The sequence below is a fragment of the Arachis stenosperma genome, chromosome 4 (genome assembly GCF_014773155.1).
Source record: "Arachis stenosperma cultivar V10309 chromosome 4, arast.V10309.gnm1.PFL2, whole genome shotgun sequence".
Lineage (NCBI taxonomy): Eukaryota > Viridiplantae > Streptophyta > Magnoliopsida > Fabales > Fabaceae > Arachis > Arachis stenosperma.
The window spans coordinates 37,286,317-37,312,987 of record NC_080380.1 but is presented as its reverse complement, the minus strand read 5'-3'; the positions used below and the strand labels follow the sequence as shown (position 1 = coordinate 37,312,987).

The following is a 26,671-nucleotide window of genomic DNA, read 5'->3' as shown; positions in this document are numbered from 1 at the left end:
CCTCCTATCAGTTTTTGCTCAGGTCCCTTAATTTCAGCCAGAAAATACTTGAAATCATAGAAAAACACACAAACTTATAGTAAAGTCCAGAAATGTAAATTTTGCATAAAAACTAATAAAAATATCCCTAAAAGTAGCTAGATCCTACTAAAAACTACGCCAAAAAGCGTATAAATTATCCGCTCATCATCCTCAAGTAAGAGATAGTTGACAGTGTTAAGCTAAAACACCACTCAATTTTTAAGCTCAAAATCTTGGGTGACCTCAAGTTTTTTCTGGGGTTTAAAGCTCGCACGCTCTAAAGATGGCATCTCCCTTACTTAAAGAAAGTATGCGATGTCGTCATTGGAAGAGACAAGTTACTTCAGATGTAAGCCTGCCACCACGCCTATGGATGTGACTCTGAAACTTCGAGCTGGTGAAGGTGATCCCGTACTTAACCCATCCCACTATAGAAGATTGATTGGCCGCCTCATGTATTTGACTATTTCCAGGCCAGACATTACTTCTATAGTGAAATTGGCCCAGTTTATGTTTGATCCACGCCTTCCCCGTTTGAATACAACTCACGTGTCCTTAGTTACTTTAAAGCTGCACCGGGACAAGAGCCCCTTTTCTTGTCTAAGTCCAAATTCAACTCACTATGTACACTAATGCAAACTGGGGTAACTATTTAGACACGAAAAGATCCACCACTGGTATTTGCGTATTTTTGGGTGATTTTCTGATATCGTGGAAGAGCAAGAAACATGATGTGATTTCCAGAAGCTTGATGGAGGCTGAATATTGAGCGTTGGCAAATGCTCTTTGTGAGGTTCTTTCACTCATTACTTTGCTAAAATTCATGCACGTTGAGGTCCAATCAGCCATAGTTTTTTGTGATAACATATTAGGCATTCAGATGTCTACCAATCCAACCTTGCATGAGAAATCCAAACACATTAAAATCGACTACCACTTTATTTGAGAAAAAGTTGCTTCTAAAATTATCAAATTGGTACACATTTCAAGCAAACATCAACTTACGGACATTCTGATCAAAGCACTTCTTGCACTTCAATTTCAATTTTTCATGACCAAATTAGAAATATACAATATATATACTCCAATTTGAAAAAAAGATCAGTAGATATACACTTGTATTTATACTGATTAATAGTATAAATTAACTATGTACCATTATTTAGTTAAGAGAAAAAGACAAATAGCTTCCTGACTTTCTAAATTTTTGACAAATACATCCCTAACAAAATTTAAATAAAAAAAGTCACTAACTTTAACAAACGGAGGACAATTTAATCCTTCCGTCTATTTGCCTCTCATACACCAAACGGAACTGGCTGACGTGGATGAAACGATGTCCAAATTTTCGTTACGGTGCCACGCTGGAAGAGAAATAAAGTTTGAAGGACAAATAAGTCCTTGACATCATTTTACAAATAAAGTTTGAAGGATAAATAGGTCCTTGAGAATTTAGTTAATTATACTTCTATTATGCTTCTTTTATGAGAATTTAGTTTATAAAATTATGCTTGTATTTTGAAATCTAGTTAACTTGTTGTATTCTGCAATTTAGATTATTTGTATTAAAATTGCAAAAATTGGGCTTGTTCTGTTTCTACTTTTTTTTTCTTAAATTGCATTAGTTCAGTTTTCTCACATTAGTTAGCATTAGTTAGAATTAGTGCATTTGTGTATTGTATTAGAATTTGTTAAATTACATTAGTTCAGTTTTCATCATACCAGTGGCATTAGTTAGCATAAGTTCATTTATGCATCAAGTTAGCATTAGTTCACTTGTGCATCATTTATGTATTAAGTTAGCATTAGTGCATTTGTGTGTTATATTACAACTAGTATTTTTATCCGTAATAACATTATGGGAATAATTTTTTTTGAAATTATAGTTCACGTTGTTCTGATAGTATAAATTATGCATGGCACAAAAGATTTATAAAATCAAATTTTTTTTTACAAAAAAGTCATAAGTTGACAAAAGTCTCTGGTTAAGAAGACTAAGATATCTGTAGATAAAAAATTAAATAATAATATTTTTAGTTATTATTTTTATATGAAAAGTCTAATTTTTTATTAATAATTAATTTTAACATATTGGGCTAAATAACTAGTCTATTGTACACATTGTTAAGATTCATTTCTCGTTGTCTTCTTAGCAAAATTCATTGATATATTGATGACATTAATCTATGTAAAATTTGTAGAGTTAACTTGTGGTTGACTTTATTAAAATAATATTCGTTAAAATATAAAATGTTCGAATTATTTATCTTATTATATATTATAAAATATATTTGGTCAATAAATTAATTAATATATTAATTAATAAAAAATAAATAAAATTTGACAAATTATATATGTAATTTGTATTAAAAAAATTTTATTGTAAAATAAACGTTATGTTTTTATAACTAAATGAATAAAAAATATGACAAAATTAAGTTATATTTTATAACAAAATTTTATGACACAATAAATCATATTATTACAAAAAATAATTTACAAGTAAAAAATTATTATAAATTTACTTTACACTAATACACAAATGGTTTTTAATTTTTCAACTAAGAGTTTCTTATTTTTTTAAAGAAAAATCTATATGTGATGCTAGTGAAGATTTTAAACATAATTTAATTATAAATATAATTCACCATCTTAATTAGTTTTGATAATATGAACACCAAAAAATAATAATAATTTATATTTAACATGAATCTTGAAGTGAAACTAAATATTTTATATTTGACATGGGAACAATCATAACATTTGCATTTCAATCTTAAGAAAAGAAATCAATTTATAACAATTTATACGCTTAACAACTCATACGGAAGACTAATAATAAGCAAACATAAAACCGTAATGACTATATATATTATGGTGGAGCGAAGTGCAAGGAGAACCAAGCACAACATGGGAAGAAACCAATGGCAAGTATTCACCCCAAAAGGTGTATAAAAGGGAAGGGGCAAGGCACTAACCAAATCAGAAGAAGAAAAACATTCATCTATCTCTTAGCTTCTTCCCACTATCAATAAGGCAAGGAGGGAGATACTCACAAAAGAGTTGATCTTTCCTTGCCTGTAAGAGAATAATATATAATAAAAGAGGGGAAAAAACACCAAAAGAGAGAAATATATATCTTTAGAAATGGCTCGTGCAGCTATTTCAGTGGTGATGCTTTGCCTCTTTGCTGCAACTGTGATTGCTGAAGATCCATATGTCTACTACACATGGAATGTCTCTTATGGCACCATTTCTCCATTCGGTGCTCCAAAACAAGCTATCCTCATCAACGACCAGTTCCCTGGCCCTGAAATCAACTGCTCCAGCAACAACAACATCGTTGTCAATGTCTTCAACAACCTCGACGAGCCACTCCTCTTCACCTGGCACGGAATCCAACACAGGAAGAACTCATGGCAAGAAGGTACCCCAGGTACCATGTGCCCCATCCTTCCTGGCACCAACTTCACCTACAAGTTCCAGGTCAAGGACCAAATTGGTACCTACTTCTACTACCCAAGCCTTGGCCTCCACAGAACCGCTGGTGGTATTGGTGGTCTCAGAATCTTCAGCAGGTTGTTGATCCCAGTTCCGTACCCAGATCCCGAGGCTGAGCACTGGTTCCTCATTGGTGACTACTACGCCAAGAGCCACACGGCCTTGAAGCAGATCCTTGACAATGGCGGCTCCCTCGGAATGCCTAATGGTGTCCTTATCAACGGTGAAAATGTCAAACATTTGCATGGAGATAACAAACCACAATTCACAATGAAGCCTGGAAAGACCTACAAATTGAGAATCTGCAACGTTGGTAGCAAAGACTCATTGAACTTCAGAATCCAAGGTCATCCCATGACACTTGTTGAGACTGAAGGCTCACACACCGTCCAGAACGCCTACGAGTCTCTCGACGTCCACGTCGGACAGTGCTTCACCGTTCTCATCACCGCCAACCAGGAGCCAAGGGAATACGCCGTTATTGCCTCAACTCGCTTCACTTCTTACATCCTTGAGGGAAAAGCCATCATTAGCTACGAAGGAGCCAAGAAACACGCTTCATTGTTCCTTCCACTTGCTCCCATCACCTGGTTCTGGTCTCTCAACCAGTTCAGGACATTCAGGTGGAACCTTACCGCTAGCGCTGCCAGGCCTAACCCTCAGGGATCTTACCACTACGGTCAGATCAACATCACTCGCACTATCAAGATCGTTAACTCTGTTGCCAGGGATGATAGTGGCAAGCTCAGGTATGCCATCAATGGCGTTTCCCATGTTGATCCCGAGACTCCACTCAAGCTCGCTCAGTACTACGGTGTTGGTGACAAGGTCTTCCAGTACAACCTCATCAGCGACAGCCCCGCTGAATACATCAACAAGATCACCGTCGCCCCTAATGTCCTCAACGCCACCTTCAGGGATTTCGTTGAGATCGTCTTTGAGAACCCCACCGTGTCCGTCCAGTCCTACAACCTTGACGGTTACTCATTCTTCCTTGTCGGGTAAGTATCACTCAATCGGCTAATAATACATGTATTTTATATACAAATACATCAAATTCAGATTTCCTGACGAATAAATTACATATTTCTTGTGTAGCATGGAGGAAGGAAGGTGGAGCCCAGACAAGAGGGAGAGCTACAACCTTCTTGATGCTGTGAGCAGGCACACCGTGCAAGTGTTCCCTAACTCATGGTCCGCCATTTTGTTGACATTCGACAACGCCGGAATGTGGAACTTGAGGTCTGAGAATGCCGAAAACCGCTACTTGGGACAACAGATGTACGTTAGCGTTTTGTCACCAGAAAAGTCCTTGAGGGATGAGTACAACCTTCCCCTCACCCAGCAAGTCTGCGGTATCGTAAAGGATATGCCAGTTCCAGCTCCAGTTTATCACTAAGCTATTATTTCTTACCATTACATTATACTAGGTGTACACTAAAATCTTACTAAAATCAGTTATTAGTATAAAATACATGTTAAAATTGAATTAAACATGTATTTATACATAAATACATCAGCTGATTTTAGTGTACAAAATAAAAATTTTTGTATTTCTTTGTTGTGCCAAAAAAAACTCTATTTGAATGAAGTTTTAGTTGAAAATTCAACAAGCTCTTGTGAATTTTTTAATATTGCACTGACAATGAAAATATTTAAACCATATATGCATTTGAATATACTTTTTAAAGAGTTTTAGTAATTTTTAGGGTTATCTATTAATTCAATATCCAAAAAATCCTGTCGTTCGTGAAAAAAAATCTCTAAAAAATATTATCTGTGACATTCTAATATTTTTAAATTTGGTTTAACTCTTGTTTAAATTATATTAGTTGTTGATATTTAAAGTTAATGAGAGGTTTTTTTTAAAGTAACTTTTATATAAAATAATATATAATAGTCGATAACTAGTTTTTATTAGAATCGTTGCATATTAGTTGAAAAATTTATAAAATTAATTTGTAGTTAAATTTGTGGAACTAACTTTGATATTTTTTATTTTAAAATAATATTCGCTAAAATATAAAATGTCTGAATTAGTTATATATATTATAAAATATTGATTTAGTCAATAAATTAATTAATATATCAATTAATCAAAAATAAATAAAATTTGACAAACTTATATATATATAATCCGTATTAAAAAAATTTGTTGTAAAATAAACGTTATTTTTATAACTAAAAGAATAAAAAATATTATAAAATTACGTTATATTTTGTGATAAATTTCATGACATAATAAATTATATTATTATAAAAAAATATTTTACAACCAAAAAATTATTATAAATTTGTAATAAATTTTAGTTTTTATATTAATAAATATTATTATAAAATATTATTTTGCATCGTAATAATTTTATTTTTTTATTATAATCACTTTTTGTATCGTTATATACCGTAATTACTCCGTAATAATCTTAATTTTGTTATAAAATTGTCTTCGAGTGTATTAGAGTTACAAAATGTTACTTTAGAAGCGTGATATCATTCTTTTTGGTCTAAGCCCTTCTTCAGCTGTGAAAATTTTTCATTGCTTCATAGAAATTGCCAAAAGAAGTATCCATGGAGAGTTGGAGACATCAGAGCCTATAACAGTTATTATAATAAAATAACCATTAAAAAGCTGCTATCCTGACATCAAATGCTTAGCTAAAATACCCTACTCCTTAGTCAATATCATTGTCTACATAAATTTTCATCAATCTTGCCAATATCTTCCCAGCGTTCATACGATATTGACCTATATTTCTTGCGTCAAAATTACATCTTCATCCATATAATTACTAGCATCATTTATATTTTAGTCCATTGTATGTCTTTGATCTCACTTAGATAGCTTTGGCTTGTAGAGTGTGAAATTAAAATTTGAGGATTGAAATTTATTATGTTTGGTAGTCAAGTATTATATTTAGTAATTAAAAAATTTTAGTTTTGTAATACAAAATTTAGTTCTTTTAGTATTTTAAAAAAATATAAAAATAGAGAACTGAAATCTTTTGAAATATAAACTAAAACTTTAATAATACTATAATTCAGTATTATGTTTAGTGGTCAAAGATTAAAATTAAAATTTCAATCTTGTGATACAAAATTTCAATTCTTTTAATATCTTCAAAAAATGCAAACATAGAGGACTAAAATTTTTTAAGACGAAAACTAAAACTTTAATAATATCAGTATACGTTTCAGTGTAATGTACGAGATAATACATAAATATTAGGGATGGATGAGTGGCAAACAGACTAGTCCGTCCTGTCCCGTCCCGTTTTGCCAAAAGCCCTCCCCACGGTCCGCCTAATAAGGCGGTCCCAAATTTTTACCTCGTCCCACCTAATGGCGGATCGTCAGGCCAAGTCCGCCAATTTTATGTTTTTTACTTTTTTAAACCATTAAATATTAAAAAATATATAATTTTTCAAATATTTCAATTAACTTATAATTTCTAAAGACAAAAAAAATTATAATTTTTAAATTCACAAATATTAAAATTTTTATAATTCTAAATATCTAATAAATATAAATATTAACCAAGTTTTTGGAAGAAAAATAATAGAATGGAGGGCCTGCTAGGTAAGTCTGCCCCGCCCCGCCGAAACCTGTCAAAATTTATGGGTTAGGCAGTGTTAGTTAGGCGCACTTTTTTATTATGGTGGTCTCAAATTTCTAAATTGACCTGCCTTTGGCTAATTGCATGGGCCGACTCAGCAGATTTTGGCCTGTTTGCCATCCCTAACAAAAAATATTTGAAGTTTTTGTTTAAAGAAAATTAATCAGAAAATATATATAATAATTACCACTCTAAATATTTTACGAAGTTATAATTAAAATAAAAATTTGACGATTTTTAATGTTAAAAATATAAAAAATAATTAGTATTTATCTTAACTAATTTGAGTTAGTTGAGTGGTTATTTCATTCCTCTGCTTAAATAAGTATTAAAGATTCGAATCCCACGTTGTGTATGTAGCAATTTATTAGCTAGCGACAGACCCTTAATAAATGGAGCTTCAATTTGTGGTGGATTAATTATCTTGACGATTTGAGTGGTTATTTCATTCCTCTTCTTCTCCATGTGTACAGAAGGAGATCCTTGAGTCTTAAACACAAGGTAGTCCTCATTCACTTGAAGGACCAACTCTCCTCTGTCAACATCAATCACAGCTTTTGCTGTGGCTAGGAAGGGTCTGCCAAGGATGATGGATTCATCCTTATTCTTCCCAGTGTCCAGGATTATGAAGTCAGCAGGGATGTAAAGGCCTTCAACCTTCACTAAGACATCCTCTACAAGTCCATAAGCCTGTTTTCTTAAATTGTCTGCCATCTCCAGTGAGATTCTTGCAGCTTGTACCTCGAAGATACCTAGTTTCTCCATTACAGAGAGTGGCATGAGGTTTACACTTGACCCTAGGTCACACAGAGCCTTCTCAAAGGTCATGGTGCCAATGGTGCAAGGTATTAAGAATCTTCTGAGATCTGGTTTCTTTTGAGGTATCTTTAGCTGAGCCAAGGTGTTTAGTTCATTAATGAACAATGGAGGTTCATCCTCCCACATCTCATTACCAAATAACTTAGCATTCAGCTTCATGATTTCTCCAAGGTACATAGCAACTTGCTCTTCAGTAATATCTTCATCCTCTTCAGAGGAAGAATACTCATTAGAGCTCATGAATGGCAAAAGTAGGTTCAATAGAATCTCTATGGTCTCTGTATGAGCCTCAAATTCCTTTGGTTCCTCAGAGGGGAACTCCCTAGTGGTCAGTAGACGTCCCATGAGGTCTTCCTCACTGGGGATCACTGCCTTTCCCTCCTCCACAGGTTCGGCCATGTTGGACGTGGTTATGGCCTTACACTCTCTCTTGGGATTTTCTTCTGTATTGCTTGGGAGAGTGCTAGGAGGAGTTCAGTAACTCTCTTACTCAGCTGACCCACTTGTGCCTCCAAATTTCTAATTGAGGATCTTGTTTCATTTATAAAACTTAGTGTGGTCTTAGATAGATCAGAGACTATAGTTGCTAAGCTAGAGCGATTCTTCTCAGAGTTCTCTGTCTGTTGCTGAGAAGATGATGGAAAAGGCTTACTATTGCTAAACCTATTTCTTCCACCATTATTGTTGTTGAAGCCTTGTTGAGGCTTCGGTTAATCCTTCCATGAGAAATTTGGGTGATTTCTCCATGAAGAATTGTAGGTGTTTCCATTGGGTTATCCCATGTAATTCACCTCTTCCATTGCAGGATTCTCAGGGTCATAAGCTTCTCCTTTAGAGGAGGCTTCTTTAGCACTACCAGATGCAGCTTGCAATCTAGTCAAATTCTGAGAAATTATATTGACTTGTTGAGTCAATATTTTATTCTTAGTCAATATGGCATTTAGAGTATCAATCTCAAGAACTCATTTCTTCTGAGTTGTCCCATTGTTCACAGGATTTCTTTCAGAAGTGTACATGAACTGGTTATTTGCAACCATTTTAATGAGTTCCTGAGCTTCTGCAGACATTTTCTTCAGATAAATAGATCCTCCTGCAGAATGATCCAATGACATCTTGGATAACTTAGACAGACCATCATAGAAGATACCTATAATGCTCCATTCTGAAAGCATGTCAGAAGGACACCTTCTGATCAATTGCTTGTATCTTTCCCAAGCTTCATAGAGGAATTCACCTTCCTTCTGTTTGAAGGTTTGAACTTCCACTCTAAGCTTACTCATTTTTTGAGGTGGAAAAAATTTAGCTAAGAAGGCATTGACCAGCTTTTCCCAAGAGTTCAGGCTATCTCTAGGTTGTGAGTTCAACCATATACTAGCTCTGTCTCTTACAGCAAAAGGGAAAAGCATAAGTCTGTAGACCTCGGGATCAACTCCATTGGTCTTAACAGTGTCACAGATTTGCAAAAATTCAGCCAAGAACTGATGAGGATCTTCTAATAGAAGTCCATGAAACTTGCAATTCTGTTGCATCAGAGAAACTAATTGAGGCTTAAGCTCAAAGTTGTTTGCTCCAATGGCAGGAATAGAGATGCTTCTCCCATAGAAGTCGGGAGTAGGTGCAGTAAAGTCACCAAGCACCTTCCTTGCATTGTTGGCATTGTTGTTATTTTCGGCTGCCATGTCTTCTTCTTTTTCAAAAATTTCTGTCAGTCCTCTCCAGAGAGTTGTGCTTTAGCTTCTCTTAGCTTCCTCTTCAGAGTCCTTTTAGGTTCAGGATCAGCTTCAACAAGAATGCCTTTATCTTTGTTCCTACTCATATGAAAGAGAAGAAAACAAAGAAAGTACGGAATTCTCTATGTCACAGTATAGAGATTCCTTGATATGTCAGAGGAAAAGAAGAATAGAAGGAGGAGGTAGAGAATTCAAACTTATTAAGCGGGAGAGAGTCTGAATTGATAATAGAGGAGAAGTGATAGTCTTTAAATAGAAAGAAATGAGAGAGGGAGTTTTCAAAAATTAAAAAGATTTTTGAAAAAGTGGTTAGTGATTTTCAAAAAGATAAGAAATAGTGATTAGTTGAAAAAGATTTAAAAATAATTTTAAAAAGATAAGAAGTTAGAGAAAGAAAGTTTGAAATCAAATTAAAAGAGATATGATTGAAAAAATTTGATTTTAAAAAGATATGATTTTGAAAAGATGTGATTGAAAAGATATGATTGAAGAAAATTTGATTTTTAAAAAGATATGATTGAAAAGATATGGTTGAAAAAGATTTGATTTTTAAAATTGATGACTTGACTAACAAGAAACTAAAAGATATGATTCTAAAATTCAAATATGGAACCTTTCTTAATAAGAAAGTAACAAACTTGAAATTTTTGAATCACAACATGAATTGTTAGCAAGGATTTTTGAAAAAAATTAAAAAATGAAAAAGATTTGATTTTGAAAAAGATATAATTGATATGAGAAGATATGAAAAAGATAAGATTTTGAAAAATCAGTTTTAAAACTTGAAAAATTGAAAAAGATATGATTTGAAAACAAAATTTCCTCCTTGGTGCTATCCTGGCGTTAAACGCCCAGAATGGTATCCATTCTAGCGTTTAACGCCCACTTGTCTACCTTTTGGGCGTTAAACACCCAGCCAGGTACCCTGGCTGGCGTTTAAACGCCAGAATTCCTTCTTCACTGGGCGTTTTGAACGCCCAGCTTTTTCTCTGTGATTCCTCTGCTGTATGTTCTGGATCTTCAATTCTCTGTATTATTGACTTGAAAAGACATAATTTTGAATTTTTTTTGAATTTTTAATGATGAGAGAGAAAAACAACAAAATGAAACTAATCATGAAAAACTAAGATCAAATAAACAATGCATGCAAGAACACTTTGAATGTCAAGATAAACATCAAGAACGTATTTTTTTGAAAATTTTTAAGAAAAGAAAGACATGCAAGACACTAAACTTAGAAATTTTCATACTAGAGACACTAATAAATTCAGAATGCACATGAGAAACAACAAGAGACACCAAATAAGAGAATTTAAAGATCAGACAAAGAAAATCATCAAGAACAACTTGAAGATCATGAGGAACACCATGCATAAGTTTTCGAAAAATTGCAAGAAAAAAGAAAACATGCAATTGACACCAAACTTAAAAATTGACACTAGACTTAAACAAGAAGCGCAAAATATTTTTGATTTTATGATTTTTTTATTTTTTCGAAAATTATTTTTGGAAAAGAAAAATAAGAAACTAAAAATTTTTAATAAGAATTCCAGGAATCATGCAATGTTAGTCTAAATCTTCAGTCTAAAAAGATTAAACATGGTCAGCCAAGCTTCAGCAAGACATTGCATACAACAGCCAAATTGATGGGAATCAACTAGCTCCTGTGATGATAAAAGCATCATCTGAAACTCTAGAATTCATTCTTAAAAATTCTAAAGAAGAAAATAAAAAGAAAAATACCAAATCTAAGCAACAAGATGAACCGTCAGTTGTCCAAACTCGAACAATCCCCAGCAACGGCACCAAAAACTTGGTACATAAAATCGTGATACACAACTTCGTGCAGCTGACCAGCAAGTGCACTGGGTCGTCCAAGTAATACCTTACGTGAGTAAGGGTCGATCCCACGGAGATTGTCGGCTTGAAGCAAGCTATGGTCATCTTGTAAATCTCTGTCAGGCAGATTCAAATGGATGTGGGGTTTTGATAATTGAAAAATGAAATAGAACAGAAAATAGGATAGAAATACTTATGCAATCCATTGGTGGGAATTCAAGATAAGCGTATGAAGATGCTTTGTTCCCTCTGAGCCTCTGCTTTCCTATTGCCTTCATCCAATCATTCATACTCCTTTCCATGGAAAGCTGTATGTAGGTGGATCACCGTTGTCAATGGCTACCATCCATCCTCTTAGTGAAAAATGGTTCTGTATTGTTTCCTGCATGGCCAATCATCTGTCGGTTCTCGATCATGTCGGAATAAGATCCATTGATCATTTTGCACACTGTCACTACGCCCAACACTAGCGAGTTTGAAGCTCGTCACAGTCATCCCATTCTAGATCCTACTCGGAATACCACAGACAAGGTTTAGACTTTCTGGATCTCAAGAATGCTGCCCATGTGATTCTAGCTTATACAACGAAGACTCTGATTGCACAGAATCGAAGCTCTGTTGTCAGGAGAGGCAACCATGCATCGTGAACCAGGAGGCCAAGAGATACACACTCAAGCTCTCGCAGATTGAACGGAGGTGGTTGTCAGGCACGCGTTCATAAGGGAGGATAATGATGAGTGTCACGGATCATCACATTCACCAGGTTGAAGTACAAGTGAATATCTTAGAACAAGAATAAGCTTGAATTGAATAGAAAACAATAGTAATTGCATTGATTCATGAGGAACAGCAGAGCTCCACACCTTAATCTATGGTGTGTAGAAACTCCACCGTTGAAAATACATAAGAGCAAGGTCTAGGCATGGCCAAGTGGCCATGCCTCCCAAATAACATGAAACAATAGAAAGGGTTCAAAGATCTGATCCCAAGATCAAAGATGATCAAAAGAATGAAAATACAATAGTAAAAGTAACCTAGGGTTTACAGAAATAAGTAAATGGTGCAGAAATCCACTTCCGGGGCCCACTTGGTGTGTGCTTGGGCTTAGCATTGAAGGTTTCACGTGCATAGGCTTCTCTTGGAGTTAAACTCCAACTCTGGTGTCAGTTTGGGCGTTTAACTCCAGCTTTTATACCAGTTTGGGTGTTTTATGCCAGAATTTTTATGCTGACTCGGAATGCCAGTTTGGGCCATCAAATCTCGTGTAAAGTATGAACTATTATATGTTGCTAGAAAGCCCAAGATGTCTACTTTCCAACGCAATTGAGAGCGCACCAATTGGGTTTCCATAGCTCCAGAAAATCTATTTCAAGTGCAGGGAGGTCAGAATCCAACAGCATTTGCAGTCCTTTTTCAGCCTTTGAATAAGATTTTTGCTCAGGTCCCTCAATTTCAGCTAGAAAATACCTGAAATCACAGAAAAACACACAAAATCATAGTAAAGTCCAGAAATGTGATTTTTGCATAAAAACTAAAAATTATATACTAAAAACTAACTAAATCATACTAAAAACTACCTAAAAACAATGCCAAAAAGCGTATAAATTATCCGCTCATCACAAGCCCATGATGATGTTAAACTACAAGGGAGAGGAAAAGCAATTCTCCGCTGAGGAAATCTCCTCCATGGTTCTCATGAAGATGAAGGAGATTGCAGAAGCTTACCTAGGCTCCACCATCAAGAATGTCGTGGTCACTGTCCCTGCTTACTTCAATGACTCCCAACGTCAAGCTACAAAAGATGCCGACGTCATCTCTGGCCTCAATGTCATGCAAATCATCAATGAGCCTACTGCTACCGCCATTGCTTATGGCCTCGACAAGAAAGCTGAAAGCAGCGGCGAGAAGAATGTTTTAATCTAGTGTTGTAGTGGGTTCAGATTAAAGAGTGGTGTGGTAGTGGTGATGACTGATGATGCAGGGGATTATTGGTGAGGATGGGGAGATTTTTTTTGTTTAAGGGTAAAATTGTCCAAAAAAGGTTATTTATGGACAAAATGATGATTTTATAACGTTTTGTAATGTTGAGGATATTTTAATAACAAAAAAGGTCGGAGACGAATTTTATTTTCACCCAAAACTTTAGGGACGAAAAAAATACTTAACCCTATTTTTTATTATTATTTAAGAAGTTATTCATAATTATTTTATTATGTAATTAACTTAATTATAACTTTTATTATTGCTTCTCTACCAAAAAAATCAGTTTATACTATTTATATATTTTTTAATACTAATAAATAAATAGATATTTATACTTTTATATGTATTGTTCTAGATGATGGTTTAAGTTATTTATTTTGTATGTTAAATAATATAAATAATATTTTGTATATTAAATTCATATATTTACCCATATTAAGAGAAAAAATTATGCAACAAATTATACATTATAAATAAAGATTAATTGGTTTACACATAAATTATCTTTACAAAAAACAAAAAAATTATTTTTCATATATAAAAATCTTTGATATATGTAATGTCATTAATATATTAGGATGATCTATTTTAATTATGTGAATTATTATTGTTATTAACTTTTTATTGCATTAGTAAATAATATTTAAAACTAAAATAGAGAAAAATTAAAAAATTTCTTAATTTAAATTGAAAAATATCTTGTAAGTATATTCAACTTTTATATATACTAAATATAACACAACTAGAAAATGGATTAATACAGATAGATTTACAGACGGATTTAGTCTTTATTACAGACGGATTTTTGGTTACCGACGGATTTTGTCCCTCTGTAAAAGCTTCGTCGGAAATTATTTATCGACAGATTTTTTTCCGTCGAAAAATTACAGACGGATTTTTAGCAGTTACCGACGGATTTTCCCTCTGTAAATTTTCTATCCATTTTTCAAAAGCGACGAACTTTCCGACGGATTTTCTGTCTGTAATTACAGACGGATTTTTCGACAGATTTTCCGTCTGTAATTACAGACAGATTTTCAGACGGATTTTCCGTCTATAATTACAGACGGATTTTTCGACAGATTTTCTGTCTGTAATTACAGACAGATTTTCCGACAGATTTTTCATCTGTAATTACAGACAGATTTTCCGACAAATTTTCCGTCTGTAATTTGAACTTTGAAAAATCATCCCGTTCTGATTACAGACAGAAAATCCGTCTGTAAATCCGTCAGTAAGATAAAATAGAATTTTTTTTAAATTTTTTCATTGCAAAATGAATACTTTAAATTTGTTTTCTAAATTTACTCCATCAAACACTGTAAATTGAAAAAAAAAAAGCCAAAAATCACATAAATAAACATAATATTCATTACATGATACCTATAAAATTGGATGTTATTTTTCAACATCATTGGCCAATACCTCATTGTCTTAATAAAAAAATACCCAAAAAAAAATAAGATGACCATCCCAATGTTACATGAATGTCACAAATTACACTTAACACTTAAAGATAGAATAATCTAAAATATTAATAGATAACTAAGTTGCATTAACAGCATCAAGCTCCGATCCACATTGAAAGTTAATCTTGACATCTCCTGACTGAAATAGAATTAAAATCCGAATTGGAATTGGAGTAAATCAATCTATGCCAAAGAATCAAAACATAGAAAAATAGAAAGAACAACAAAAGCAAACAGAGATCAGAACAAAAATAAAATAATTAAGGAGTTCTTCACAGAGTGCGGAATGAAAAAGAACATTTAAAAGAACTCACCTGGACTAAGCAAATTCAAACCAGCAGGAAGCCTAGGCACAACAACAGCAGGATGATTCTGCGCACACGCCAAAAAACCTCAGACGGTTCAGCAAATACAACTCATCGTAAGATTCAACAACACTAGGGAAATTATAGTTAAGAGAAGGATCAAGTTAAGAGAAACCCAGGGCATTTTTAAGCGAAATGCAAAATGACTCCACTGAAAAATATAATCTGATCAGGATTCATATCATAAGAGTTCATTGGATTCACATACCTGTAAACTACTTGTGTCGCAGCCTACAACTGTGATAATCCCACCGGCTGCACCTGCGAGAAAGTAGCTGGCACTAGAAGCATCGCCTTCAACAAAAACATTCCCAGGGGACCTGGTAGGAAACTTCCAATTATAGTCACAATAATTTAATTCTAAAATCTTTACAACTCAATAATAGAAACTTACTTTTACTTTTGACCTCCGTGGATCAAGAACCTATCCCAGTTACCACTGTAATTTTTGGCAAAAAAGAAAGAATATATATATATATATATATATAATGCAAAAACAGTAGATGCATTTTCCTCCCTTCATAAAAGATCCGATTCATGCAAAAGAAAAGGGGCATTAGATTTAAATAAGCTGTACAGAGCAACCTTGGAATAGTTTGTTAGGTATTCATGAAAAAGCCCTTTTTAACCATGGTAAAAAAAACAATAAGCTAATCAATACTAACGGATGCAATTTAACTAATCCAGAAAAAAAGGATTTTGCATGGATTATATTCCAAGTGACTTATTAAAGAGGGCCTTTGTTTGTCCAACCATCTGAATTAACCAAACATCCTTCGCGTGACGTGAGTGCACACACAAAATTTGCAATATTGTAAAAGAAAAATTTAGATGTATAGCCTTTCAATGAAGATTAGATTATGAATGCTTTGCCAGCGAATTGCACTGAGCCCGGTTGATGCTGATGAAGGAAATTGGAAGTCCAACAAAAAATATAACTAGCTAGAATATACTTGGAAGTCTCGGCAGAAAAAAATAAAAAATAAAAAATGCAAAGATTTGTAATTAAGAAGACATAAAAAAGAAGTAAGGTTCTTACTCAAAACGTATCTCTGGATCAACTTCTGTGACAGTTGAACTTTTAGGTAATCGATCCAGCTGCAAATTATTGTAGAAGTCCACAATAGCCCAGATAATAGGTTCATGAATATCAAGTCTCCAGCATTTCTCAGTTACCTATAGTGTCAGTCAAATATAAAGGAATAATAGATAGCCCGATATTTAAATATTTTAGAATATCCAAGATCAATTTTTTAGCATCAAATAAGGTAAAACATACCCGTATGTAAACATATGGGTAAACTTGAATACCATCTTTATTCTCATTCTGCATAGTAATTGTCATCTTGAACACTGGGTGTTGCACATCAGGGGATTGCTCTGGTGCCAAGAGCACATGCATTAATGTTAAAGGAAGCTGATTATCAAGTTGCAAATAACCAAAAATTAGCTTGAACCTGTAAAAGAAGTGTCTGACAATCAATTTCATGAAGCATTCATAATAATCTTACAAAATATGAAATAGAAATCAGAACAAAGGTACATAACTACATATGACCACTATGACCTTATAGTTTCTTAGTGCGCAGCTTGTCAAATAAAATTGATAGATTGTCATAAACAAAGAGAACTACCGACCACAAGGTAGAGATCAGAATTCAATATTAAAAAGTAACAGGGTATGCAACATAAAGGTATAGGTCCTATAAAGCAGGAACCCTAGCATAATCAAGTAACACTTAAATTGACAGATAATATTTCGATAGGAAAAGGTCTCAGAGACTCAAAATACTTTACTCATAAAGATGTTCTACATCCTCCCAACAGAATCCTAAAACACAAGCTAAAACTTGTTTTCCGCAGATATTCAAAATTATTTTTTATCATATTGTTAGTTCTTAATCAAAATCAATAAAGTATCTTATCTACCCAATAAAAATTAAAATGAAGTGCATAATCAGAACCATAAGTAAAAGATTCAACAAGTATTTATGAACAAACACAAGATTATGCATGCAGCACACAAGCACATTCTTTCTTTTCTTTCTTGGAGAAGCTCCTTAAGATTTAATTTTTTCTTTTCTCAAATAATCACATAATTTACAGAGGTAATTACAAGAAATTCACCTGAAAGCAAATGCAAACAGAAGTAGAAAAATTGGAGCAGCAGATTTACACTGAAAAGAGCAAAGGAATGCAATTAAGGTCCGGAAGGATGATTACTTCCATTAAAACAGGAAAATAAACTCAAAATGACATTTATCTAAATTAACATGAAAAGAAAATAAATCCTACTTACCATTGTAGCAAATGTGACAGACATAAAAACTAGAGATGCATTGCTCAGGTTAACATCCATTGCTGTTCCAATAGCAGTTGGTACAACTGTGAAAGGCAAATTCCATCTGTGGCATTAGTTGATAGAAAGGTTAATATTATAATGGCAGAAATTTGCCAAAAAAAAGTGCGCTTTCAGGTGGAAGATGAGAGGAAGTAAAATTAATAGAAGTGTCACTTGACTCACTTCCAACCATCCTTTGCTAAGAAGCATGATTTTAGATACAACTTCTGGAATACAAGACAGATATAGGTACAAAATGAAAGTACAGCTACAAAGTATAAGGGATGATGAAAGACAATAATCAAAACAATGCAAATTTTAGTTAGACTGCAATGATCAAGTCTTGACACTGCCAATAGATTGCAATTTACTTGAACATTATTAGAACCAATGTATGCTAAAGAACCATAAGTTTGTTTGTCAATATGAAATATGGATGAGACAAGTCTAGTCTCCATTAAATGGATTGGTACAAAGATGAATACCTAACAGGTTTGTTATTCTTGACAGAACTACATGTTTGTTCCTTGTAAATATAGAAAAGTATTCCATGTAACACTTCCTACAATGCTGATCCAATTTTGATAAAGCAACGGCACTAGAGCAAAGTTAGCCCCCAAGAATTTCACCTGTTCCTATCCTCTGGTGTACAATGTTTCGGAAGAGATTCACAAATCGCAAGCTGATATAAATAGAACCAGAGATCCCAAATATTGTGCTAAGTGGAGCTTATATCATGTAATTACTTCACTTTTTTCAATGCCTCAAAGTTCAAAATAGTCAAATGCAACATTCATGTGTAGATAGGTCCTTGTTCTCTCAATTTGTCAAATTTTATAGTTAGAAAAAGGGGGGGGGGGGGGGGGGGGGGGGGGGAAAGTTAAAGAAGATAAATGAAAGAACCTAGTTTAATCTCATATCTTAAAAACTACAACTGTGGACCTCAGAATCAATGGCAAATTTATGAGAGAGGGGTTTCTATAAACTTGCTTTGCAAATCCTAGAACACTTAAGAATGAAATAATCCTAAAATATTTCAGCTTCTTGTTTTTTAACTAGTACCTCTATTTTCAAATGAATATAATATATCAAACACTGAATTTTAAAAAGAAAAAAGAAAATGAATAAATATAAAAATTATTAAGAGGAGAAAGGGATATAGAGATATACCCTCCAACGCTTGAGTCGTTGAACGGAAGCATCTTTTGTTCTGGCAATATCAAAGGGACTGGAGGAGGAGCCTCCGTCGTCGATGTCACCGGAGCTCCGAGGAGCTTCTATGTTGTCCTTTCCATAACTCATGCTTCTTCCAATAACTGTCGCAGGAGAGATCACACTGTAAATGTTACTCTCTATTGTATTCGTTCATAGTGGCATTATCATTATCATTATTCTCCATCAACCATCATTTCAATTGCAATTATCAAATTAAATCAATTTAACGGTGAGTAATGAAATAACGAACAGTAGTGAGCATTGACAATTAAATTAACTAGTCTTCGTTGACTTACCAGTAAAATTAGAGAAGAGTAAGTTTTAACAGTGATAGTGATAGCAGCGTTGTCTTAATCTGTGGTACGATCTTCTTCCTTATCTTCGTCGATTGCTCTTCAACCATTCAAACAAACAAGAAACGACGAGCTTAATTAACAAAGCGTTTAAATCTCGCATTTAATTTTAAAAGAGAGATACTTTTCTAATGTAATTGGTTTTCTGAGGAATCACGGGTGGAAATTGTAGATTCAAGGAAAGTATCCACCACGCTAAGAATATATTCCACTCTTTCTTTATTATTGTAATAGCAGTTATCATGCAAATTGAAATGAGTTTAAAATAAAGATGTAAATTAAAGGATACAATGAGAAATATCCATTAGGCCTAAAAAAAGTAACTCTCTGACCACCATTGAGTATGACTTTGACATTCGACACTTTTCCAGGAATTATATAGTCTTTTGTTCCTAAATCTACAAACAAATTTATGCACACCATTAACAAGAAATGGATGCAAGGAATGGATGCACACAAAGGAATGGATGCACACCACAATGAACTCTAGCAAAACCTTGCTGAATTCCACTCAATTAACATTATCAGATACACTCTAAAGTTTATTGAACAAAATATAAAAAATCTGCCAATTCAAATGCAATGGTTATTCGCATCAGTCACCATCCAACAATTAGATTTTGAATTAACTAAAAAGTAAGAAAATAAAAATCAGAGTGACAAAAAAGAAAAACAAAGCATACTGCTGGGGATCTTCACTCGACCATAGATGGTGTAACCTTCAGCGGACCTGAAAAAAAAAAACAAATTAGGATTAAAATCGATCCACATAACATAATTCTAAACCAGAGAGAACAAACGGAAAATTAGGGTTAAGGAACAAGAATTAGGGTTAAGAAAAACAGGGAAGGGACAGGGTTAGGGTTAGGGATAATGAAATCGGAACAGAATCACAATGGAAGGGTTAGGGCTAGGGAAAAGAAGGAGGCGGAGGCCTACCTGAACTAACAGCGATGAGAGAAGACGATGACAAACCTCCGGCGAGGAGAGAAGAAGCAGCGCGAGAGCAGCGGCGGAGGGAGCTCGTAAGACAAGAGCACGGCTGAGAGAGCTCGTGTGACGATGAAAGGAGCAAACGCATTGAGAGCGGCGGTAGAAGGAGCTCGTGCGACGCGAGCCGCGGCGGCGGCGGTGACGGCAACAGCGGAGGACGTCAATGGAGCTTCAATGGAGAGAGAGAGAGAGAAGGCATGGGAGTAATTCACGTGAAAAAAAGTGAACTGAAGTATTCGGGAGTAAACTGACTCATCTCCTTATTCTAATATATTTCCGACGGAAAATTTAAATTACAGATGGATTTTCTGTCTGTAATAATTTAATAAAACACAGCGTTTTGTTTATTTAATTATAGACGGATTTTTTGTCTGTAACTATTTTTCACTAAAAAAAATTAATTTTTTCGACGGAATTATCGACGGATTCTCTTTTCCGTCTGTAATTTATGCTAATTCATTTTTTTTGTTTTCCGACAAAAAATCCCTCTGAAATTCCCTCTGTATTTCAGTGGGATAAAATCCGTCGGAAATATCCGTCTATAATAACTAGTTTTCTAGTAGTGTAATAAAAATTTTTTAATAATATAGTATTTGTTATAGCAATAACTCAAAATATTAACCCAAGATATACTTGTACCCAATAAGACGCTCAAGCGAGCAAGATCAACTTAGGCCTATTGTTTGGGTCCCAAGTGTAAAACCCGATCAAATCGTAATTAATTAAGTAATTAATTGAATATGGACGAAAATGGTTAGAAAATTTAACAATCGGAATTTGACAATTTAAATATGATAATTGGACCTAGTGGATTTTTTTGAGTCAGAAAACATAGATTTCTGTGTAAAAACGTGATGCCCGGATATTGTCGGTCGGTAAGGAATTTCACAAATGAAGATCTCGTTGTAAGTATAGTTCTAAACCAACAAACAATTCCTCAACCAAAAATTTGTTTGTCACAAGTACAAACCCCAATAAAAATAAACCCGAAGTATTTAAACCTCGAGTCGTCTCTCAAGGAATTGCAGGAAAGTGTTCTTGTTATCGGTTATGGGTACGTGTTTTGGGGTTTTGAACAAGAGACATGAGAGGTAAATTACAAAAAAGTAAAAGAAACTCAAATGATAAAAGGTTTTGGCAAGGGTTGATGGTCAAAAATCTATATCCTTGTTGCTAACCACAGCATGATAAATGCAAGGATTAATCCCATTAAGTCATCCTCTAACAAGTAAAGGAAAGTCAAATGAGCTACACCAAACCTAATACATAAGTCCTAACTTTCTCACTAATTAATTTAGGAAAAGCTAGAGTCAATGGACACCAATTATCAAGACTTGGACATTAGCAACTCAATTTCACCTAAGTTACCATTCCAAGCCAAGAACACAAAAATCTATTTTAACATTCTTCCAAGCATTTTGTCAAACACTTGGAAGGAATAAAAAGAAAGCAAGATAAAAGTGCAAGAAATATAAATCTACAACTACTAATTGCAAGAAATTAACAACAACAACTCAAATCAACAATAAAGGAAATCAAACATAAATTGCATTAAAAGGAAAATAGAAGGAACAAGAGTGCATCAACAACAAATTAAATAATTACAAGAAGTAAAATATTAAACTAGAGAAGCAAAGGTAGAAGAACAAGAAATTAGAGAGGAAAAGTAAATCAAAGCATGAATTAAACCTAGATCTAAGAAATTCTAATCTACATCAAACCTAATTCTAGAGAGAAGAGAGAGCTACTCTCTCTAGAAACTAACTAAAGCATGATGAAAACTCCCCTATGTGCTTCCCCCCTTGACTCCTCTTGATTTCTGCATGTAATAGGCTCAGAAACTGAGTTGGATTTGGGCCTGGGAAGCCCAAAAATTGCCCTCAATATTTTCACTTCAATGAAGTCACGTGCGAGCATCGACACGTACGCGTGGGTCACGCGTACGCGTCGCTTGACTTTTTGCTATCCACGCATACGCGTCATGTACACATACGTGTCACCATGAAACTTCAAATTTACGTGTGCGCGTCGTTCCACGCGTGTGCGTTGGTGAATGTATCCCAAATCCTTGATTTTTAATGATTTCTCCACTTTGCATGCTTTTCTCTTTGCTCATTTGATCCATTCCTAGCTTTTTCAACCTGAAATCACTAACAACCACATCAAGACATCTAGTGGAATCAAAGGTGAATTAAAATCAACCAATTAAGGGCCTAAAAAGTATGTTTTTACACTTAAGAATAAATTAGGAGAAAGTCATGAAACCATGCTATTTCATTGAATAAATGTGGGAAAAGTGGATAAAATCCACCCAAATTAAGCACAAGATGTACCACAAAATAGTAGTGCATCAAATCTCCCCACACTTAAACCAAGCATGTTCTCATGCTAGAATCAAGAAAGAAACAAAAGGTATCAACATTTATTCATTGCAAACTAACTAGATGCAACCTATCTTCATGCAATCTGTCTAAATGAATGTATCCACTTGGTCAAAATAAATCAATTTTCAGGAAGGCATAAGCATAAGGGCTAAAGTAATAGTAATTAAATCAAATCCATAATTGAATTGTGTTATTAAAAGATTTTACAAACTTGCAAGAAAAGTGATGATTGTAGGTGAAAACATGTAATTGAGCAATTGAACCCTCACCGTGTGTGTATTCGCTCTAGTCACTCAAGTGTTTGGGATTGATTCACTCAATTCTCCCCTAATCATGCTTTCCAAGATTTGTTTTTCATCTAACAATCAACAATTATTTCATGCATGCATACAATCATCATGAGGTCTTTCCACAAGGTTGTGATGGAGCTAGGGTCAAGGTAGGATGTATATGATCAAGTGGGCTTGAAATTTGGATCATTGATTAACTTAAACTTCCTACCTAACCTATATAACAACCTATAAAATTCTAAATAATCCTAACTACCGATTCTTCACTTTTTCACATACTCACGCATTCTCTTTTGATTACCACACATATGCATTGATTCTTATTGAACTTTACTTTGGGGCATTTTGTCCCCTTTTTATTGCATTTCTTTTTCTTTCTTTTTCTATATTTTTTTCTATATTTTTCTTCTTTTTATTTTTTTATTTTATTTTATTTTTTTTCAAACTAAAATATATACAAGAGCATCAATGCATATGGTTTTACATTTAATTAACACATGAGTATGTACCCAATTCCCAATATTTTCACCAAAATACAAAAATACCCTTTTACCTCAACCAATGTCCCAAGTTTCTCCTCACTTGAATGATACACACACTCACTAGCCTAAGCTAATCAAAGATCCAAATTAAAGACATTTATTATTTTCCGCTTTAAGACTTGTAATGTGCTAAAATTAAAGAACAAAGTGGGTTAATCGTAGGCTCAAAGTTGGCTAACAATGGAAGATAAAAGGTAGGCTATCTGGGTAAGTGAGCTAATGAAACAATGGCCTCAATCATATAAATGCATGTATACATGGAATAATGGACATAAAGAATCAAACAAATCAAAGATTACAATCATAGAAAGAGAATAATGCACACAAGAAGGAAATAAGTGGTTATAAGATGTAACCACACAGTTAGGCTCAAAACTCACATGCTTGTATTCTTAGCTCAAAAACATGATCCATAATATATAATTCAAGCAAGTTCTAATGAATTTTTTTTTACTCAAATCAATTGGCATGTCAATGCCCTATAAAGAATATTTTTCTTGGAGAATTTCATTATTTTAACTAAGCTTATTATATATATAGAATGCAACAAAAAATCCTAAAAGATAAAAAATGAAATGCAAAAGTGTTGGGATTAGAAACTTGTCACCCAAAAACGCCGACAGGTTGGACGACCTCCCTACACTTAAAAGTTTGCACCGTCCTCGGTGCATTCTAAGATGAGTAAGGGGGTACGGCGACTACACAGGTTGCCACCTTCAGCTGGTGGATCAACCAGCTGCTGCATGTTCTGTCTCTCGCTTCTATTTTTGCTTATGATGACTCCTCCATGAAAAATAGAAAAGAGGATAGTGAGAAAAGTAAATGCAAAATCAAGGAAGCGTAAATTGTTGGAATGAGGTAATAATCACTAGAATGGAGTGAGTGAATTAGTATGACTTTGAAGAAAAGAGTGGGTGAGTTCTGAATTACGCGCAGTTTAGAACACACGCACACTAGCATGAAAAGCTTTGTCACAATTTACACAAAATAAGCATGCACTACACTAATCCTAGTGTGCTTGAAATACTCTAAACTTGTAAGTTAAGACAAGCAATAAAGAAGCACAAAAGCATTCAAGAAATTATATAACATATAGATGCATATGATCAAGAAACACAATGCATTAAGATAAATGCAAAATATCCATCAATAAATTTCCTAATCAAAGAAAAGGATTCAAATCACATGGTGGCCAAATCATGCAATTCAAAAAGATTTAAGAAGCTTGAGGGCAGTTTTCATTCACCTGGTATGCGTAAAATTAAGCATGAAGAACTCAAAACCAAGTGGAAAATTATAACCTCAACAAAGAATCCAACAATGAATAACAAGAATAATTATGCTAAAATAGCATCAAGTTAATAAGCAACAATAAACAGCAACAATATTAATAATCCAACACTTATAATGAAAAACAGAAAATTAAATGAGAATTTAACTAACTAAACAACTAACTAACTAACTAACTAACTAAAAGAAATGGTTTTGGATGGTGTTTGGTAGTGTTGGATGATGATTGAAAGAAGGGAAGAAGAGAGGAGAAGGTAAGAATTGGAAAGAATAGAAGAAAAGAGAAGTGTTGAAACAGGGCAATCCACGCGCGCACGTCCAGCGATGCGTAAGCGTGGATGGGTGAAATGGCGGCGACGTGTACGCGTGGGTCACGCGTACGCGTGGTGAGTTATTTAGAGCGGCGATGCGTACGCGTGGTGTGACGCATACGCGTGGCTTGGTTTGTGCGAAATGCACAACTCCAGCACACAAATCGCCTAACTTTTGGGTGAATGTATGGAAGGTGGAACTTCTGAATCCGTACGCGTGAGGCACGCGTGCGCATTGATGGTCGAAAAGCTTGATGCCACGCATACGCGTGGGTGACGCGTAAGCGTGGGTTGGTGCTGTGCTTTTCAAAATTTTTCTAAGTTCTTGCACCAAACCAAGCATTCCAAACCTCCAAACAACTACCAAAATACCATAAAACCTTATTTAACATACTAAACTACCAAATAGACTCAACTAACTAATCAAAATATGAAATCAAACTAATTTCTACCAATATTTACAAAAGAGAAAAGGAAAAGATGTTACGATGGTGGGGTGTCTCTAGCCTAGAACTTTTGTTTATTGTCCTTAAGTTGGACCTATGGGGAGCTCCTCATCATGGTGGCTTGTGCTTGAATCCATCCTTGAACATCCACCAATGCATGGATCTCCAGTAAGCTCCATCATTCAAAAGTAATGCCTCTAAGCCTTGATGGAGTTCTTCACAAGCTAACGGCTCCCAAAGTTGATCCTCATCCTGTAATCTGGGATCACACACTTTATTTTAACACCCGTCTTCTAGTCGATCTTCGTTGATCCATCCGAGTGGAATGACCATAGAATTCTCATTTAAGCAACCAAAGATTCTCCTAGACCCAAGCAATCTAGTTCTACACCAAACCTTGCTATTAAGCTTTGAACATGCAACCATTATGAACCTTGATTTACAATGACAACCACTAACCATATCCCTTTTGCTCTTAAATCCACAAGGAGCTCTAAGTTGCCCATCCGTCTCAAGCAAACCATATTCAAGTGCAAAAATAAAGTTTAAGGTTAAGAATTTTACCCACTTGAATAAAAGAATGGATGGTGATGGCTTGAGGAGAGGTGTTTCCAATGTCCTTGCAAGCTTTACTCTCTTGTGTTCTTCCTTGACAACTCTCACCCCTTCAAAAAGTTCTTCAATTTCAATCCTTTGTTTGTCAATTTCATCTAACTCTTCTCCATCACTCAAATCATAAATGGGAGGATGAGAGAAATCTACCTCCACATTGCTTTCTATCTTATCGGGAGAAGGTTCTTTAAGTCCAAAGGATTCATCACCAAGAAGGTTTGATGCATGATCTTCATTACCAAGGGAAATCAATTCTTGCTCCATTCCCTCAAAGTCTTTATTCAAAAATTATTTTGGAGGTTGTGCACTCTCCTCCTCAACATTAAATTCAATTTTCTTGGAGGAATTTTCTATGACTCTAGATTCCCATGGAGGTTCCGCATCTCCTAAGTCTTCAACCACTTCTTTCTCTTCTTTAATAATCATAGGTTTCTCCAATTGCTCTAACACAAAGCAACATTCCTCATTTTCCACCGGAGTTTCCAATCTCTCTTTCATGCTATGCTCTTCCTTAGATTCTCCTCATGTGGCCATGGGAGTACATTAAGTGTTCA

At 34.4% G+C, this 26,671-nt stretch overlaps 1 protein-coding gene, 1 long non-coding RNA gene and 1 other non-coding gene across 3 annotated transcripts; 2 read left to right on the top strand and 1 right to left on the bottom strand.

Moving 5' to 3' along the window:
- The first annotated feature begins 3,168 nt into the window (after window positions 1–3,168).
- On the top strand, window positions 3,169–4,921 carry LOC130974889 (L-ascorbate oxidase homolog). Its single transcript, XM_057899728.1, has 2 exons — window positions 3,169–4,523; window positions 4,621–4,921. Exons 1-2 carry the CDS (start codon window positions 3,169–3,171, stop codon window positions 4,919–4,921), a joined length of 1,656 nt encoding a protein of 551 aa, XP_057755711.1.
- Window positions 4,922–9,120: 4,199 nt separating this feature from the next.
- On the top strand, window positions 9,121–9,228 carry LOC130977222 (small nucleolar RNA R71). Its single transcript, XR_009084924.1, has one exon. It is a non-coding gene; the product is annotated as a small nucleolar RNA R71 (small nucleolar RNA).
- Window positions 9,229–19,214: 9,986 nt separating this feature from the next.
- Window positions 19,215–20,272, bottom strand: LOC130973197 (uncharacterized). Its single transcript, XR_009084048.1, has 3 exons — window positions 20,189–20,272; window positions 19,933–19,979; window positions 19,215–19,289 (listed from the first exon to the last, which is right to left on the bottom strand). It is a non-coding gene; the product is annotated as an uncharacterized LOC130973197 (long non-coding RNA).
- Between the last annotated feature and the right edge of the window lie 6,399 nt (window positions 20,273–26,671).